Source organism: Acanthochromis polyacanthus, chromosome 13 (genome assembly GCF_021347895.1).
Source record: "Acanthochromis polyacanthus isolate Apoly-LR-REF ecotype Palm Island chromosome 13, KAUST_Apoly_ChrSc, whole genome shotgun sequence".
NCBI classification, from domain to species: Eukaryota; Metazoa; Chordata; class Actinopteri; family Pomacentridae; genus Acanthochromis; species Acanthochromis polyacanthus.
The window spans coordinates 29,089,467-29,108,955 of NC_067125.1; the positions used below are offsets into that span (position 1 = coordinate 29,089,467).

The 19,489-nt window shown below is 41.2% G+C and overlaps 1 protein-coding gene across 1 annotated transcript in view; it reads left to right on the forward strand.

Moving 5' to 3' along the window:
* Positions 1–457: 457 nt before the first annotated feature.
* The window catches only part of LOC110947875 (protocadherin-16-like), a gene marked incomplete at its 5' end in the record, with an annotated part of 70,034 nt that continues 51,002 nt past the window's right edge, over positions 458–19,489 (forward strand). Inside the window, 12 exon segments of the mRNA XM_051958266.1 lie at positions 458–632; positions 635–748; positions 751–835; positions 837–892; positions 895–1,023; positions 1,026–1,280; positions 1,283–1,393; positions 1,396–1,428; positions 1,431–1,590; positions 1,592–1,731; positions 1,734–1,931; positions 1,934–2,127. Of these exon segments, the coding sequence (XP_051814226.1) occupies positions 458–632; positions 635–748; positions 751–835; positions 837–892; positions 895–1,023; positions 1,026–1,280; positions 1,283–1,393; positions 1,396–1,428; positions 1,431–1,590; positions 1,592–1,731; positions 1,734–1,931; positions 1,934–2,127 (1,650 nt within the window).

A 19,489-nucleotide genomic window follows, 5' to 3' on the forward strand; every position in this document is an offset into this window, starting at 1 on the left:
TTTTTAATTAGAGCTCAATAGCAACAGCCAAGACTCTCTGTCTGAGGTGTATGCTGTGGCCTGTGGTTTTGATGTTCTTAGCAAAAGAGAGCTTTCTGGTATTAGGAGGAACAAGGTGTTGACTTATTAGGTGAACTAAGAAGTGTAGGAAAATGTTATGTGCTGGGTATATGTATGTGGTGTGGTTGGGAACAGAGCCCAACAAACTATGGTGAAGTGTTTAAGGCATATATTATTCTAAACTAACTTACTATAAAATAATACACCTTTTCTTCGTTTCTGCTGTGTGAAGTTTTGATATTACTCAGCTTTCCTCTTTGTGGTCTCCAGGTTTAACACGAAGGGGCCAAAATGAAGACAGCTGCCAAGGGTTTGGGAAGTCTATAATGGATCCCTTTGCACCGGAGGGTTGGTGGAACAAAAGGATAGTGCTAGTGGTGTATGTGCCTTGGAGCCATCACAGTCTATTCACCCGTGGCTGGGCACACTCGAGCTACAACTAGATGAAGAACAACCAGCAGGCACTATTGTGGGTGACATCAGTGCAGGACTTCCTCCTGGCATCACAGCATCATTGTACTTCATTTCAGACCACGAGGGCACAGGAGTGGGCAGTGATTTGGACATAGATGAAGCACAGGCATTATTAAAACTGCCAAAGTTCTGGACAGAGAATTAGAGACAGATACAACTTTTATTGCAGTCACCATGACAGGCGTGACAGTGGAGGTGACTATCAAGGTGAATGATATAATGACCAACGCCCAAGTTCCCCAGAAAACGGGCCACGTAAATTCCTGAAACAGACTGCTATCGGCACTCGATTTCCTCTGAGCAGCTGTTGATAGTGATAAAGGCCAGCTTACGACACAGGGTTACATTATCAAAGATGAAATGTTGGCCAGGCATTCACCTGGAACCCCAGGAGGGGAAGCAATGAGGTTCTATATCTGGACTTGGTTGCAATGCCATCTAGACAGAGAGAAAAGATCCATCTATACTTATCTCTGGAGGCCTTTGATGGTGTTCCCCCAAAAGAACTGATCAGATGACATTAGATATTACTGTACAAGACATCAATGACAACGCTCCTGTTTTCAACCAGAGCCGCTACCATGCTATAATATCTGAGAACCTCCAACCAGGAAGCAACATCCTGCAGGTGTTTGCCACAGATGCTGATGAGGGAGACAATGGGATGGTGCTGTATGAGATCAATAGGAGACAAAGTGATCCAGATCGCTACTTTGTCATAGACTCTCGCACTGGCATAATCACCCTCAACAGCCGCTGGACTTTGAGATGAGGAGAGTCCATGAACTGGTGATCCAGGCACAAGACAACGCAACCCAGCCAGAAGTGACCAATGCCTTTGTCACTATGCATGTCAGAGATTACACGACAACCAGCCCACGATGACCATCATCTTCTCAGTGAAGATGGATCTCCCAGAATCTCAGAAGGGGCGCAGCCAGGGCAATATGTAGCCCGGATCTCAGTCACTGACCCAGACTATGGAGAATATGCTAACGTCAATGTGTCACTAGAGGGAGGTGATGGAAAGTTTGCCCTGACCACCAAAGATAGCATCATATCTCATCTGTGTGGATCAGATTCTGGACCGGGAGGAGAGAGACACCTATGAGCTGAGGGTGATGGCGACGGACTCGGGCACACCTCCTCTAAGGGCCGAGTCCTCCTTTATCATCCAAGTGACTGACGTCAATGACACCCTCCTCTGTTTGACCAGTCAGTGTACAAGCAAGTCATCCCTGAAGTGGTCTTTCCAGGTAGCTTTGTGCTACAAGTAACAGCAAGAGATAAAGACCAAGGGCCCAACGGAGACATAAGCTATAGCATCCTACAAGACCAAAGTGTTTACTACAGCTGGTTCAGTATAGACTCCATTACAGGCATTATCACCACTCTCTCCAGCTGGATTATGAAAAGAACCCTAGTCCCAGTATAACTGTGGTGGCCACAGATGGAGGAAAGCCACCCCTTTCCTCCACTGCAGTGGTAAACATCTTACTTCAGGATATAAATGACAATGAGCCAGTTTTTGAGAAAAACTTCTACAATGTGTCCATCAAGGAAAACACAGCTCCAGGGACCTGTATTCTTGAGGTAGGACATTTTCTTAAAGTTTTATTTCATTAAAAGGATGTGGATTGGGTAATTTTGCCAACACTCTCACTGAAGCGCAGAGCTCATCTAAGAGTCTGCACTTAACTTGAGGGCAACTGTTGAGAGCTTAACAAATGGAAATTTATTTGATAAATAGAAGAGAAATTTGTCAGAGTTTGTTGATTTCATTCATTCCTCTATGAAGAGTTATTTTTTAATGGTAGAGCTGTTTAAACTGGGCCGCCAAAGTGAGGATTTACCTGCAGTTTTAGGCCAACATGATCTCCTGTTTGGCTGTCCTCTCCTTCACCTCTCAAAAGGTTTCCAGGGTAACAGAGGCAGTGGAAAGTCCTCTGTCAGCCCGAGCACAAAAGGGTTTTTCACATATTCTCAGGCAGAGACAAATTCAGGTCTTTATCCAAAGAAATAGATGTCACTTCACTCTCAAAAGGCACCTTAATTAGGCTTGTTCAATGTGAGAAAAAAAATGGCCATGGGCGACAAGATGAATTAGAGTTCAGACAAATTACAGCTCCCCATGTGACTGCATTCTCATTTCTTTAAAACTCCTATTTTCTTCAAGTTGTTCTTGGCCGTCTGATTAAAAAGATGGCAATTATAAAAAGAAAAAAGCAGCTCATCAGGTGCTAAAGTCATTCTAGTAATTTCATGTGAGCAAGCTCGTGTCACCTTTAACAAGCAATTTTTTTCAAGTGTCTATAGTAGTATTGCATGGATCAAGGAGTTGGATGTGGAGTGCAGTCCAGATGGAGGGCCCAGCAGATGAGATCTTGGCCCTGGATTTGGCTGTGGGAGAGGGAGGGGTGGAGTGAGACGCAGGCCTTACTTCGACACCTGGCTTGAATGTAGAAATAGAAGCTGTGAGGGCTTCTTGTGGGAGGGCCCCTAATTATAAATCACAAGGACCACAAGGATAAAGAGAAAGCGGAATGTACTGAAATTGATTACGGAATTTGGAAAGTGAACCAAAGAATAATTAAAAAATGTATGCTTTGGAGAACTGTAAAGGTCCGCGATCACTGTTTCCAGTGTGGGTTGGAGTTCATGTTCTATGAAAATATTTGAAAGCCCAAATGTTTATTTTCTTTCAAACTTTTATTTATTTATTTTTAAATTTGTCTTTCCTTTTTGTCTGACCTCTCCATTGCTTACATTACTACCTGCTCTGAGACAGTTCTTCGAGTACGACAGACTTGATCAGTGGGGTCCAAGTATGAAGTACCTCTTCAAAGCCACCACTCTTTGGCCTCTCTTGGGCCGGCTTGGATGCTGTAGACGTGTGTTTGGCGGGCCTTGTGAGAACAGACTGCTCTTACTTAGGGTGCCAGCTCTACATCCAAACATCACAGCAAGACATCTGATTTCTGCCTTTTTTTCCTCTGCAGACAAAATTCTCAGTTCCTCCCTTTTCTATTCACATTTGTCCAAAAAAGCATTACAATATGGTTATTGTGATCAATCATTAATTCAAATGTTTGAAGTTGTGACTCTGCAGGTCACTAGCGCAGCAGTCCATGATTATTCTAATGTAGTCTGGCTCCACAGTGCTCTCTCTGTGATATTTTGCCACTTTCCAGCATACATCCATTGGTTTGTGGATGATTTTATAATTAGATGTGGGTGTGGGGGGAAAGATAACCAAAAATACGCACTTAAGCCTATTAACAGCAATCAGTCTTGTAATTCAATATGTAAGATCTTCTGCAAAGTAAATAGGTCATCCTTGAGAGAGAAAATCAAATACAACATGATAAACAACATTTTCACAACTATGAACCGCATCGTGGGATGTGTTTCATGAGGCATGACTAATTATTTTCTCCGTTATTATTTTTCCAACTGTGTCAGATTTTACAGGGTTTCTGAATGGTGTGGAGGTGAAATGTAACAGTTACACCATAGATGTAGAGCTGTAAAGGAACAGCAAAATAACCTGCTATAGGCTTTGAATGCACCTATTGAATCCATTTAGAAAGGAAATTATGTGTTCTCTTGCAAATTATGTTTTCTTACATCTCCGTTTTGTGCATTACAAGCATACATTCACTCAAGAGGAACTGTTAGTTTGTATTATGCCAGTGTACGTTTTATTACAAACGTGTGAAGTCTTCTTAGGATAATGGGGAAAGTAATAAGATGAAAAAAAGTAATTACTTCAATGTTATTTATTTAGGTCTGGTAAGAATAGTGGCTTTTGATTCCGGACATGGAGGAAGGAGAGTAATACAAAATGTTGTTAGAGATAATGAGGCTCATGAGCCAGCTTTATTACATCCACATTCAATACAGCAAAGCACGGCTGTCTTGGCGTTGGGAGTTAGCCATTCATTCCTATATGTGTTACTTTAGTTATGAAGTAATGACGTTTTTCACTTATGTCAGAATCTTGCACTGGGGAATAATTTACACCTCATTGTGGTTTTTTGTTAATTTGGAGGGTCTCTGCTAAGAATTGTCCCTCTGTCTGTGTTGGGGGGGTTGTTCTGGCTCCAGGAGAAAGGTGAGAGGAGGTCTCCAGGCAGCTGAGGGGGAAATGAACCCTGACAAGTGCTTGCATGAGTGGCGGAGGTGACATAAGCAGGGGGGCTTCCTTGTCTGTCTGTTGGTCTGGCCCTCCCCAGATTCTTATCTGATCTCACTTCATTTCTCATTAACTAGGTGTGAGGATAGGGCAGACCTAATTTTTAAGCCCACCTCCCACATGTTCATGACAGAATGAACCCCTTGTCATCGCTGCAGCTCCCCCTAGCAACATGAGACGAACACTGATTGCTGTGATTTAAGGGCAAATATTTTGCCATTTTGCCATTTTTCTTTCTGCAATCTGTAACTCAGACTTTTGCATTTATCAGTTCCTTTGCTGCCCAAATGGCTTCCTACCTCAATGGTGTCTTGTCAACCTTCTCACTAAACATCACTTTCTATGAAAAAAAAAACCCATTTATGACTTTGTGTAGGATTATTATGCTTTGGCTTTGACATCCTGCATGTGGTGATACTGTGAGGCTGCTATTTTTTAGGTTAGATAACTACAGATGCACAGTCGTTTTCAGTGGTGTAACATACAGCAACACTCAAACATGTTCATTATTTCACACTGAGTTCTTTAAAGGCAGCCTAGTTGAAAGCAGTACCTCATTGAAGTGGCACTCTGAATCACTTCTCCATTCCTGCCAACATAAAAGAAAGCAGGCTATGGGGGAAAAAAAGAATACTCATAATTGCCCTGGAGAGAAAGTATGAACGAATGAAAGAATGTGCTTCTTTCACACAAGCCCCTCACAGTTTTTGCAGTGTTTTTGTACTATAGTGACCACCTACTGCTAACTGCCAGGCAGGTGCTAATCACACTAATTCCAGTACCTCAGGCCATGGTGTCCTTAATCTTGTACTTGCTGATATATATATAAAAAAGAAAAATGCCTTCATCTAATCCCTAAATGTTCATAACACTTGCTTCAAAATAGTCAAAATTCAGACGTTCACTCTTGTAATTGAAGAAGTTTCCTTTGTTCTAGCTTTCTCTGTGTACAGCCTGTATTGCACCTGAATTACACCTTGCTTTTGACAGTTTCTTTCAGTTTGATGAGTTTATTCCAGAGGGAATGCAGACAAGAAGAAAGACAAACAATATAAAAACTTATTTAACAGTAATTTGATCACATTAACTAGCATGCAGTAGTATACTGGATTTATAGTGGAGTTTAATTTGTTGTCATCTCTTTTATTTGAAAAATGCATTTCATTTTGCTTTATTTAGTGCTTATATTTTGCAGTTCTCTACTCCTTTTTGTCCTCTCAATAGTTTAGCTGCTTGTCTTAAAGGCATTATGGAGGATGTTTTTGTTGTTTAATTTGTCTGATTCACATAAAATGAATATACTGACCTTTAGTGGACTTGTATGTATGGTTTCTAAAAGAATAAAAAAACAAAAACAAAACTGTGGACATGGCAGGACCTGAAAAACATCAGCCAATCAATGCGCTCGGACCGAGGCGTTTGCTTTGCTCCCTTTCCTGTCAATCAAAAATCTTCCGGCTCAGGCCTAGTTACGTAGATTACGTACGCCTTGGACTTACGTGTTTTGTGTATGTGTTGCTTTGTAGTTAGCTGTTTTGCTCATCTTTTTTTACATAATGGCAGATAAAGATCCAGGGGACCCAGCCGTAAAAGGAAGGCATTTTTTTTTTTAGCTCGGAGAAAATAAAAGACAACTGGATCTCGAGAATGCAAAAACAAAAGTGATTATTGGCGAGTCATTTGGGCGATGGCGTCAGCTCAAGCAGCAAATGGACCTAAAGACAGATGCCTTGGTTGCTAAATTCCTTCTGGACAGGTAAAATGTATTATTGTATTATACTGCGGCTGTAGGCAACTTTGGGGTATTTGAAAACTTCCAAAACCAAATTCGGAATTGCTTAAAAAAACAGTTTTTTATAGAGCTATCCAGCAATGGAATTTACTACCTGAAAATATGAAAAGAATTAAAAGCAAATACTTATTTAAACAATCTATTAAAAAAGTATTTATGAGTGAGACCACACAATTAGTACAATTAGAATAATCAATCCTTGTATGTTTGTAGTTGTTGTTTGTTAGTTTGTTTTTGAATTTTAACAGAGATAGGTATATTAATGTAATGTAGTTTTTATCCTGATGACATCAGTTTTTATTTGTATGATTAGTGTATGTATATGTTGTGATGTTTTATGTGGACCCCAGGAAGATTAGCGACCACGACAGTGGTAGCTAATGGGGATCCGAATAAAGAATAAATAATAAAGAACTTCACGAGTCCTACACAAGTTTCTGGAGGGGGCGTTTCTTCGTAAATGTTAAGAGGGGGGAGGTTAGAGGGGGGTGAGGGAGAGGTTGTATGTGCGCATGCTACGTTCAAAGTCGTAGGAAATTAAATCTCCTCTAATGCCTTTAAGTTTGAAGCCTAAGATTTGGAGAAAGCATTCTTAGACAGTTAGCATTTCCCACATTTACTGTCCCTCCTGCTCCCATTGCCCTTTTCTTCTATTTTGCTCCTCTTCATCCCTTTGTGTGTGTCCAGTGCACGAGCATGAACGTGCACTAGACATGCTGGAATGGTCTGAGACACTTCCCGTTTACAGAACAGTGCACACAGAATGTTATTCACTGAATTTCACAAAAGGTCTGTTGGATTGAGATCGCTGAATCAATTTTTAAGTGACAGCCACATTTTTCCGGTACAGAGTAGTACAAAAAGATTGTTCATTTTGACACTAAACCAAACAAAAGTTCTGCAAAACTGCAATGATTTGTTGACTGAAATGGACACTTGTCTGCTAAATCGCTCATTCTACATGCAAACTTTGCTGTATTCTTCAAGTTTTTTTCAGAATAAGTGAGGCTATCTATGGAGATGAGGGAAATTGCATGTTTTAGACTGGTATTTTAGCACACAAAGCATGTAATCAATTCTCACCAGGCATTTTTCTGGGAATGGTTTGTGTCAAGCGAAACTTGTCTGTTTTAATACCAGACTGGCCTGTCTTCCGGTGAGACTGGTTTAGCTTGAGGCAAGCTGACTCTGCTTTTGGTCTCCCTTCTGTTTCTTTTTCCTCCTGCTAACTACCGAGCTTCGCTGTGGCTCTGCGGTATAACAGTATTTTCAGGGAATGGTGAAATTGCAGGAAACTGGATGTGCTACTTAATGTGTTCGTGAATGTAATACTTCCTTGAACACTTACTGCTGGGCCTAGCAGGGGCAATGAAGTGAACATAAACACTGATGTACATCTGGATAGAGTGTGGGTGTTTAGGTCAAAGTTGCTGTGCTTGAGACAGCTGAGCGCATTTTATTGTGCTCAGACGTCCATCAGCAAATCCACTGCCTCTTTCTTTCCAGCAGCACAGGAAGAGGCGAAAGCTGTGGTGAAAATTTTAATGGTATGGCTGAATACAGAAGCTGGGAGGAAATACTGTTCATTAGTGTAAAACTGGATCTGTGGGTGTTTGAATATCAAACTGTGAAACAAAATGAAAGAACATCATTTATGAACTACGAAAGTTACTACTGTATTGTACTATTGTGGGGCTCCAACAAAAATCCATTTTCATGACTGAGTAATCTATTGATATTATAAGTAGTCTGTCTAATTGTTTGAAATACGTCCATCAGAATATCCATATCAGAATTTTAGATCTGTCTGCAAACAGCGTTATTTTGTCCATCAGACAGTCCAAAATCCTCGTGTAATTCAACCTGGATTTTTGCTATATTATGATTTGTATAACAAATTAAGCAAAATCTACCAGAAAGTGGGGAATCGGTTGTTTGACTAATCATTTTAGCAGTTTGTTTATATTGGATAGTTGATTGCTGTTAAGTATTGCCAGATCTGTGATATAACAAATATGCCTTTGAACCATACCTGCTCTGGCTTTTGAAATATGTGAGATTATTGCTATGTCATACGGGTGCAACCACTAGCCAGTGATATTATGCAAAACATGCAAATTAGAACTTGTTTCCTGAGTGTTGTTCATTATGTAGCTGCTGAGTGGTAAAGCAAACACTGTTTACAAGACTTCAGAGCTGTGATGCAGGCACATGGAGTCCTGGCTGTGAAGCTGAAGTGTTGAGGAATCAAAGTGCGCTGTAGGGGTTTCCTGCCCACATCTGGCAAGGAAGGAAGATGGGTTTATATATCCCTCTTGTGGGACGCTAAATTTCATTAATACAGTCTGCTGCAGGTGAGGCAGACCTCACAGCCCTGCTTCCAAGTTTCTATGAAAGAACGTGTGAGTGTAATGAAAGGAAGGAGACCGAAAGACTGAAAGAAAACAGTTGAGTCTCCAGAGGGACACACAGCCTCTGGCAGCTGTGACAAAGCTCAGACTCAGCAGATGGATCCAGCTGTTGATCTCTTTTCTAACATCTATCCTCTGACTCTGAGGGGTGGGATATCACTCTTCCTGTCTCGTTGTCTCTGTTTGCCTCTCTTTGCTCTTTCTGCTCGACCAGACATCTTATCTCTTCTCGCTTCCTTTTCCCACACTGTGGTGTCCCCTCTGTGATCCAATTACACCTCTTCACTTCCACTCGTTTCCCTGTAGAGTGGTGACATGTGGATCTGAGCAGGTGAGAGCAGCACATCTGCCTGCCTGGGGATGCTCAGGCCTCCCTGGAGTGACTCGAACATGCTGCTTTGTTGGTTTCAGTCAGACCAGACCCAGGCTTATCTAGCTTGATGATGCAAGAAATAGGGGGTGTCAATTGCTAACAGAGTGAAGTCAGACTGCAGGTGTGAGGTGTGTGTGTCTTCACAGTCACGTTGTCACAATGTTGCATTCAGGCGCAAGTGGAGCGCTTTTACTTGACCTTTGTAAATAGAGACAATTATTCACTTTGCTGCCTCCTTTGAGACAAGTGAATGGAGCGGGGGGGTTGGACCTTGAGGCTGACTGTGATGACGGCTGCCAGGCCTTCTGTTCTCACAGTCTGTGGTCCCCCTGCACATGTGCAAGGCAGTTGGCATAACCAAACAAGCTGGGCATCAGGAAGCATCGTCTGCTCGTGATAGTAGTTCTCCTCCAAAGCAAATCTGTGCTAAATCATCCATCCAGTCGCCTGCTGTCAACCAGGAGCCACCAGACTGGAAAGCAGACGCTGAGTGACAGCTTGCCAGGTAGCAAAAATCAGTAACCAGGAGATTAGGTTCAAAACAAGCAGCAACAAATAAAATTTTTGGTGCGATGATGCAGGGCACATATTGTAATCGTACATTGCAGCTGCCAGGATGTTGAATTTTTCGTTCATGAAAACGTGCGTCTTCCTAGAAAAGCATGCATATATATACACACAGCCCGAAAATATCTTAACCACTGAGCAAATGTCTCCGTATCCAGAACTTGACTGTTACAAAGAATGCATCGCTTTCGCCTGCCAGCAACCTCAGCCCCCCTTTTGCTCCAGCCTTTCTGCTGCACTGACTGCCAGTTGAAATAACGATTGAGAAGAATGTTCCTGAGCCAAACAACTCATGGAAGGAGTGCTGCACTCAGTTGCAGGGAGTGTGTCTGCTCTCATTTAGATCAGTTTTGGTTTACAGCTAGGTCTGATTAGGGCTTTGAAAATGGCTGAACACAGGGATTAGACAATACCTTAGCTGCCCATGTGAGAAATCAGTGATGGTGGGTAGTGCTTCAGGAATGAGGTGGTAAAATAGGGGTAACCATGCAAGCGATCTCTCTGTGTGGTCAAGAAAAAAGTTAGACCTGTATTGCCACTTGTAGAGCAGAATGTGTTGCAGATGTTGGTTATCACTAATGATGTTGCGAAAGGTCTAAGCTCTTGTGTGGATCAAATCAGTGCTTAGTGCTGTGTATTGGGTCTCAAAAACCTTTTGGAATTAATGAGATGTGACTAGGCACTGTGCATCCCATCGTCTTCATTAATTTTTCTTTGAATAGACAGTCTTTAGATTTTAATAATTATATTGGCAATTTTGCCTGCCTTTTATTTGACTCCAATTCTTGTATAACTCCTTGTTTAAACTTTTGAGAAATGTAGCACTTTTTCATTTGAGAAGTTGTTTTTTTACATGAAAAAATGTGTTTTCTAGAAAAAAACATACAGTATCTCAAAAATTTCACTTTGTCTGCATTGATAATTGGATATTATACATATTCTAGCAGTACTCTGTAACAATAGTGCTGATAGTTAAGACAAAAATGAAAATGTATCAGCTCCAAACATAATCTGATACTCATATCTGTGGCCCAGTTCCACTGAGTGAGTAGTTTTTTCAAGTCTTGTTAGACAGAGCATGAGGGAGAGAACGACAAACCACACAGAGAAGGAGGCTTGTGGGAAGAGACACTCCACTTTTACATTGTGGTTTGCCAGCGTTGTCTGTCTTGGCTTCAGACAGAAAGGCACCCAGGCCTGCTTTAACCAGACTCCCAGTCTGTGTGTACTGATGCTCCATGGTGGTCCACCCTCACACTGTTGTTTGCATATCTTGATGCCTTCACCACATCGACCAGAAATGCTTCTTGTATGAAAAGAGAGGACATCTGCTTTGCCTTTTTTTTTTATTCTATGGTAATGCATCCACTGTTTTTATTAGTTTTAATAATGAGACAACTGCATTACTTAATGCTGACTTCCTCTGAGTGCTAGGAGGACTTCTAAAGGTTCTTCACAACAGGGTTTTCTGCTTCTTGGATAATTTTGTCTGGTGCTCCAGAATTTATGTTGAAAGTGGTCTGCTACTTCTTTTAGTCAGTGTTGAAAGGCCAAATCTTTGTTTAGATAGCTGTCTATAGCCTGGTGCTGTGAGGAGTCTGGACTGAGCATAGGGAGCAGTGGGAGTCTCTGCTGTAATTAGGCTGAGCTGGTATGAAAATGTGTGATGTGGTATCAGAGCAGGCGAACAAAAAACCAGGGATGGGGTGTGTGTATGTGTACGTCTTGTTGGAGGCAAGGTTTTGGGTGAAAGAAATTCTCTAATCAGTGCCCTGGGTTCCTCCCATTCTGCTGTGCAAATGCATCTTGTGAGATCCAAAGCATCAACATAGGAGACATAGAAGCAGGGAAACTGATGGAGCAGATATGATGTAGGCTGTCCGTGCTCAAACTGAAATGATGCACATCGCTGCTCTGCACCACCCTTCCTTCCAGCGCAGGTTGAAAGCTGAACATGTGGCCAATCGGACCCAATCGAGGCAGCTCCATACTGAGCTACAGCACTTTGGAATGTGAAGTGAAAAGTAGTGACCTCACATTTGTCTGCCTAGATGTAATTGGCCTACACACACTGTACAGAGGTTCTCTTTCAGGCTTTCAATTGCAGCTGATCACTCTCAGAGGATGTATTAAAAAATACTCTGTGGTTAAGTGCCCAGAAGAAGTAAGTATGGTCTGCAAAGTCATCTCGAAACTCAAATCAATGCAGACAAGAGGCTAGTCAGTGAGGTAGCCGGCATAATGGCGAAACAAGTTGTTGATGAATTCAGCGAGTCAGTGCATCATTGCCAGTGCTGAAATCATCCGGACATCTGGTTTGAGAAGCTGCCTCCAAGCAAACCTGGCTTCGTCTTTATAGAGGATCCCTGGAAATCATAAATGATATAATTCAACGGATCCCTGTTGCAACTGCAAATGCCTCAAATCCCAGTATGACGATTCTGTCTTGTTCCACAGAATACTGCATTATCTTCTCTTTGAACATCTGTTGCATTGGATCCTTCTACCCATCTTTACAACCAACCTTTTTAATCACCTGCTCTCTCAGTGCTGCAACAACAGAACACCATCAGAGGTTTATTTTTTGTGTAATAATTGGGGTTTGAGAACAACCTGACTTTCATGTGGCGAGCGGTGATACGCACATGGGGAGTGCAGATGTGAATGATCTTGGTTTGCAGACCTGTGCAGATCTTTGGTTTGATGCCTGGAGTGAACTAAACCGTCACCTGTTGTCAATTTTTACCATCAACATCTTATTGCTTACAGGCCCTGATTAGTCCAGACATCGGATCTGATGATTAATGGAGCAATCTGCCCTTTAATGCATGCTGGAATTACACCAGCTCATCCAAAGATCTGACTTGGACTGGACAGTTTTTCTCCTTCTTGTGTCCCATTTGTACCAAGTTTTCTCCTACTAGTTGCTGAGCAGGCTTTTGCTCAAGGGTCTTTTTTTTAAAGGAAAAGTAAATTACTCAGCTGTCACACTTTCAGCTACAATCCTGTTGCTCTATTATTGTTACGATTATAGTCTCCTGACACATCAGCTCAAACTGGACACAGACAGTTTCATCATTAACGAAAGCTTTGATTAAAAATAAATGCTGTTTTCAACCCAGGGGGAGCCACTGAGTGATGACATCTGAAGCATCTCCTGAGCTATATCCAATAGATGTGTGGTCTCCAAACTAAACAGAATGTTTGATAAGACAGTTGAGATGAAGAATCTTTTCTTATTCTACTGCAGGATAGGTATCAGCCTCATGCACAGATGCTCCTTTCATGGTCAAATTTTAATGTAAAAGCTGCTGCAGTACACGTAGGATTTTAAATTTACATTGCCTATACTTGGTGAGAATGTATTCCTCAGTTCTGTGAGCATCCTGTAATATGGATCAGTGGATCAATCTACTGCCTCAGAAATGTCCCTCATCAATTTGTGTGAACAAAATTAAAATATCTTACAGGAAATTTGACTTTAAACATTCTAACTCTGCCCACATACAAGCATTGCATTTATACTGTCTGTAATTGGAGTGTTTAATGTTCAGCTGTAGAAGTTTAATGCCACATTTTAGCAAGCAATCGTCTACTGAGTATATCATGAGACTACTAGGGGAAAAATGAGAAAATAATAAGGCATCTTTTCTGGCTGTAAATCTTTGCCAGTTTCAGTCAGCGCTCTTCCCCTGTCACCATTCCCGTCAATGCTTTTGCTGCACCATTTTTTATTTATGCACCTTCCCTTCCATGCTTTTTACCTCAAGCATACTAATTCTACAGTCTAATAGGCTTAGTGGTGTCTATGCAATTTTTATTCTCTTATTACCATTACTGAGTCATCTTTGAAATATCATCCTCTCCAAAATGAAATGAACTGCATGGAAATGTTAAGCTCATGTAATGTTTCTAACTTAACAAGAGGCAACATTTGGTTTATAAGAAACCACATTTCGGAGAGTGAGGCCAGTCGAACTTTTCTGCTGCCTTGTTTTATTCTGCTTGTGTATTTCTGAAAGGAGGGCTTTATTTGGGAAACTCCTCCGAGCCTCTCCCCCTCCTGCAGTTCTGTAAATGACTTGTAAACAGGCTGTTTAAGTGTGAAGTCACCCTATGCCCTGCTTCCGCTCTTTATTCATCACACTGACACACATACACATAGGAGTATGGTGAATGTTTTTGCTAAAGAGCTGGGGGAAGGGCACCACCGCTAGCTGTGGGACTGGGCCAAGTCCTGACACACTCTGCAGAAGTTACTTCTGCTGGAGAGATACAGTACCAGAGAAAAATTTTACAAGAGAAAGACATGTTTTAGTCGGACCAGTGTAAAATTAAGTCTGTGATAAAGTGTCCATGACTTAAAGCTTTACAATAACACAATATTTTAATGATGACATCCCAAAACTGCCCGTTTATGCCCCTCTCTTTAGAAATTTCTCTAATGATCTTCAACTATTCATTATGCATAAAGCTTGAACTTTGAGACTCAAATCGAGCAAGAGAGTGAAGAGAAAAAAGCCGTGAAGATGCTGAATAAAAAATTGGGCAGAAAATACGACTGTCTGAGGAAAGTGGAAAATGATTGAAACAAATGGGGAACGCGGAAGGCAGAAGAGTGAGAAAGAAAGCAGATGCTGAGAGGGAATTGGAGGCGACTTGCCTCATACAGCGTGCGTGCAAAAGTGGCGTGCACATGAAGCTCAAGTCGTGGTTTGTTACCATGGCGATATTGGGGAAACAAGGGGGGTGGAGACTTGCGCAAACAAGAAACCCTATCAATTTCATGGGCAGATCATCATCTCAAAGTGCCCATATCTTCATTGTAATTACAGTGGAGTATTTAGATGTGAGGACAGTGCCTGAAAGAACCTGCATAGAAATGAACTCATGAGACCCTAAAGGCTCAGCTACTCTGCAGCTTATGCAAACACACTTCTTTAACTTTTCTTTTTGTTTTTTCAAGGTAGTGGCCTGTTTAGAGTTAAGCTGTCCGTTTTTCCAGAGTTCATCACTGTTTCTTTTTGGACTGTCTTGCTGTCTCAGCTATCACACGACATTATCAACACATCCTAGAGGTCTGGGGAACATGGAGCAGTGTCTGGGGATGTTTGTTTGGAGATAGAAACATCATGATCCCTTGGCTAGAGAAGGTACATTTGTCCTGGTGTATAAACACATAGTATAAACGGAGCTATCAGATGAATCTATATTGTATATCAAGTGAGGTTTTCATTTGGAGGGAAAATCATGGGGGTAGTGAAGGACTGAATATGTTTATTCAACATGTTGGGCCCTCTCAGCCCCCCTGCTCTCACATGTTGTCAGTGGCTGGGCCTCTGCATCTGTCATGAAGGACATACAGGGGGGTGAGTTCACAAGGCCTCCTCTCTCCCAAACCCCATCTCTGCGCAGACGTCTTTGTCCCTGCTTTTTGTCTCATTACAGGGACTTTCCTTCACCCTGTCCCTCCCAGCTCTCCTGGGTTTTGATAATAGACTGGGGGCACCCTAATGAAGTGCCAGCATGATTAGATTCAATTTGCTCTCCTTTTTCTTCTTGGAAGTGAAGAGCTATCAGTCTACAAAACACTTCCCTCCAGAAACAGACTTATCCCACACCTATATCTCCCTGTTGCCAGAAGCGGCCAGACTGTTAGTACCAATCAGGCTTTATCTTTCACAATTTAGCCATGTGAAGAAACAGGCACGGATCTCTTATCTCAGACTGGACAAAGCCTATGTAGACATGGTGGGGAATTACGTAAACATTCAAGGAGAGCTTTCATCGGACCGATGGGTGTCTTAACAGAATGTGTCCGTCTGAAATTTCAATTTTGGTGAAATAGCGAAAGTGTTACAATATTCTTGTCTTGTCAATCTGATTTTAAGACATTTGAGAAAAAAATTGCCTTTCTGAGTTGCAGAAGTATTGCGGTGTTGGAGCTTGGTACTGACAGGAACTCTGCATGACAGGAAATGAAATTAGGAAAATGTATTTTCCCTGTCTAGTAGTCAAAGTACCAAAATGATATCTGTGAGATATATTCAAACAAATCTTTAGACTTTTTGTCGCACTAAAAAAACAAATTATATGAGAGAATGATTTTAAAATTACAAAACATAAAAATTGTGTTTTGTAAGGGACTAATGAAAAGGATATACTGTCCAACACTTTGTGTGCCCTTGTGTTCTTTTCCCAGTCTGGGAAGGTGGGACAAAGCTGCAGGAATTGGCCAGCATTTGTGCAATAGGAGAAGGGTGCATAAAGATGAAGCCAAAGTACACAAGCAAAAATGATTTTTGGCCTGGACTTACAAGACACAATGCTTCAATCACAGCAGATCCATACAGAGGGGACCAGTGGGATCAATCTATGACTAAATTGACCTAATTCTTTTGTGTATGTGCATGATTAAATTGAAGTCAAAAAGTTGGCCATTAATTGCATTATATGACAACACAAGTACTTGAATATGGGAGCTTACTCAAGGAAATTAGATTATGGCCAGGCACACTTCATGATTATTGTAGAATATTCAAACTGTCTGAATTCTGTGTGATGGAGGTGTATTTATAACCACTTCACGCTTCGGTTCAAGGCTGCTTTAAAAAAAGGAATGCATGTGCAGTGTTCAGTTGTACACATAGAGAATGGGAAATATTAAATTCTGAAATTATCTTAAATATTATAATTTATAACCCAGTAAAGTCACTTGAGGGACATAAACAAAACTATGGTCTAAGATGTGATGAAATAACAAGAAGCTCTATACCCTAAATATATCAAATATATAACAAATTGTTTACAAAAAGTTTGTTTCACTCAAATTTATGTTTCCTTAACATATAGTGCCTGTTTGTTATCTCAAACACATCCTCAACCACAATTTGGCACTGTCCACATGATGTGGCTCGTGCTCTGCCTGAAAGGAAACGAGGAACCTTTAGGTAGCATAGCATGATAATGGGAATAATTATGAGAAGAGAAATACTTAAGAAAAGGTGTCCCAGTGGATATTTGGTCTAGCTGTGGCAAAGACTACAGACTTTGTGTTGCAACTTCCAGGCTTTTGTAAACCGTTTTAACTACTTGGGTCATTCATTATTCTCTCAAGAGCCTCTTCTCATCTGTAGGAACAGGTTTACCGTTTAGAACACGAGTGTTTTGTTGAAATTGCCACTTTTTACAAACTCTGCAGATTTATTATAAACAATTTTGAAGTGGTTCTGTCTATCTTTGAAGTGAGCTAATATCTCAGAGACGGTTTAGTGTAATTTGCAGGTTCATATTAACGAGTTTTAGCTCCTTAAACTTGCTTTGTTATACAGTTGAGTGCAGCTTGATTTAAAAGTTTGCACCATAAAAAATCATGCAAACCTGATGTATTGCAAAGTTTAAGAAAGTTGCAAGAGTTTATTTTAAAATTTAAATTTCTTTTGATTCCATACTGCAGCTAATAAAACACAGTGAAGGCTTGGGATAAAATAAGAACAGTTCCACCTGACAGCAGCTTTGCAGGCAGTGCTGTGATGTCAAGTAAATAATTGTGTGTTTGCGTGGGTGGATGGGGGTGTTTCACGAGCTCTCCTTACTGGCAAATGACGATAGTTTTGATTCAGCCTCTCCTTTACTGGTGCGGCTCTTGGTGCTTCACCTTCTGTGAAGTTCATTACTGGTTTACAGTATGTAATAAGCCTCATTAAAACAATCCCCTGGGTACTCACTTTTCTGCTCAAGTTAGAGGGGAGTGCAGGATTTGGTGTGGTCTTCCTGAGGCTTGGGTGGTATGGTGAAAGGGATTAATGGTGTGACGTCAGAGTGCTCTGACTGGAAAGAGTGGCATGATCTGCTCACATAACTGTGTTCACACTGGACAGTATGTTAGTTTCCAATCCCTGCTTAAGCCTGGGGAACTTCAGATGTGGGTAGTGAAGGAGACCAGTGGAAATGAACACCGTGCGCGTGGAGTGCTCTGCGGATGACAGAGAGGAAATTGCTTGCTCATACCGCACCGCACTAATTCTGGAATCTTTTCCAGGCTCACCAAAGAAGACTTTATTATATAACTCCCTACCTTTTTGTGTGCGTTTTTTTTAGTTCATTAGATATACAAAAACAAAGAACAGAGAGGAAACAGTGTTTTTCTAAAGCTCAGTGTCAGACTAGATTGATGGATCAACCATTTCCCCATATTCATGCTATTCTGCAAAGTAAATTATTCAAATGAATTCAATTCAGCCAGGACAGCTCACTGAATACTTTGTGTGCGACTCCTTTTTTGAAACACAGAGCTCATTTAGCTATGGTTGTTAGCACGGTGATGGGTGATGCAGAGAGGGAAGCTGATTTGTTCTAAATAAATCAAATCATTTCTTTGTCTTTTGCCAAGGACTGTCTGACTCTCCTCTGACCCTTAATTAAAAACCATTTCCGCAAGTGCTGAAGAAATATTAATAGTTCCAGACATTTAGTAGGGTTTGGGACCTTGGTAATTGTGGTCATGACCCGACTTCTACCCGCATGCTACTTAGAAAATTTGCTGTAGTTACCGTTTGTTCCAATTTAGAATTCTGGTAAGCAGTCCTAATTAAGGGTTTATTTACAAGTACATCAGTATCCTTGTTGCAGTGTTTCTTTTAATCAGGAGTGCTAATGTGAAGTGAGAGTCTCTCTTTAGAAGTCTAGTCTAGACACTTTTCACTCTGTGAGCTTGCTGTTGCCAGGCTGTTAAAAAATGCCAGAGGAGTTGCCACAATGTGCTTGTATAGAATGGCTTATGGCACAAACACGGCACTGTCTGTGTCTGTAGGGACTCTTGATGTGGGACAGCTGCTTTATGATGGTAAACTCCTTTCCTGAAAGCTGGGGACCCCCTGCTAACCCACCAGCATAACCACATTGCATGTGAATTCGCTCAACATGTTGGATTAGCTGGTTAAATGCGGTGATCCTTTCCCGCAAAAGTACAATCGTGACATTTAGGGCATTATAATACCAACAAAGGCTGCTCAGCCTTTTTCAGGCCTTGCTTTTCTTGCTTATTCTTGGCCCAACATGAGGAAGATGGTAACCTGAATGTTAATTATGCATCTCAGTGCAAATCTACATAAAATGATCATATGCTGAGATTAAATCAAAGTTTGATGAAAACATGGGAAACTGGACAGTTCTTCGGTTTACATTGCCTCAGTTGTAGATATATAGAGAGAGGTAAATGGCTTTTGTGCATAAGGGTTAAAACACTTCATATATGCTGCAGTGATACTGCCAAACCAGCTCTAGCTGTCTTGGCAAGTGTGCATGCAAAATAAATACAGCAAGAAAAAAAACGGGGAAAAAGCAAGTGAATATTGGGATCCAAACCAGAAACCGAGCCATGAAGGTCTTATTTTTTTTCTTTTTTGTCCTCAGTTGTGCATACACACTGAAACACAAATCAACATAGAGGAAAGAGATAGTAGTAAAGAGATAGAAGGAAAAGGCAAAACTGAAGTGTTCAAAAAAAGAGCAAAAGTGGTCTGAGTAGGGAAGAAGAAAAAAAGAAAAAGCGTGAAAATGGAATAAAAATAGGCTCATGATGGAGATGGTGTCTCGATGAGGCAGCCCGCTAACCT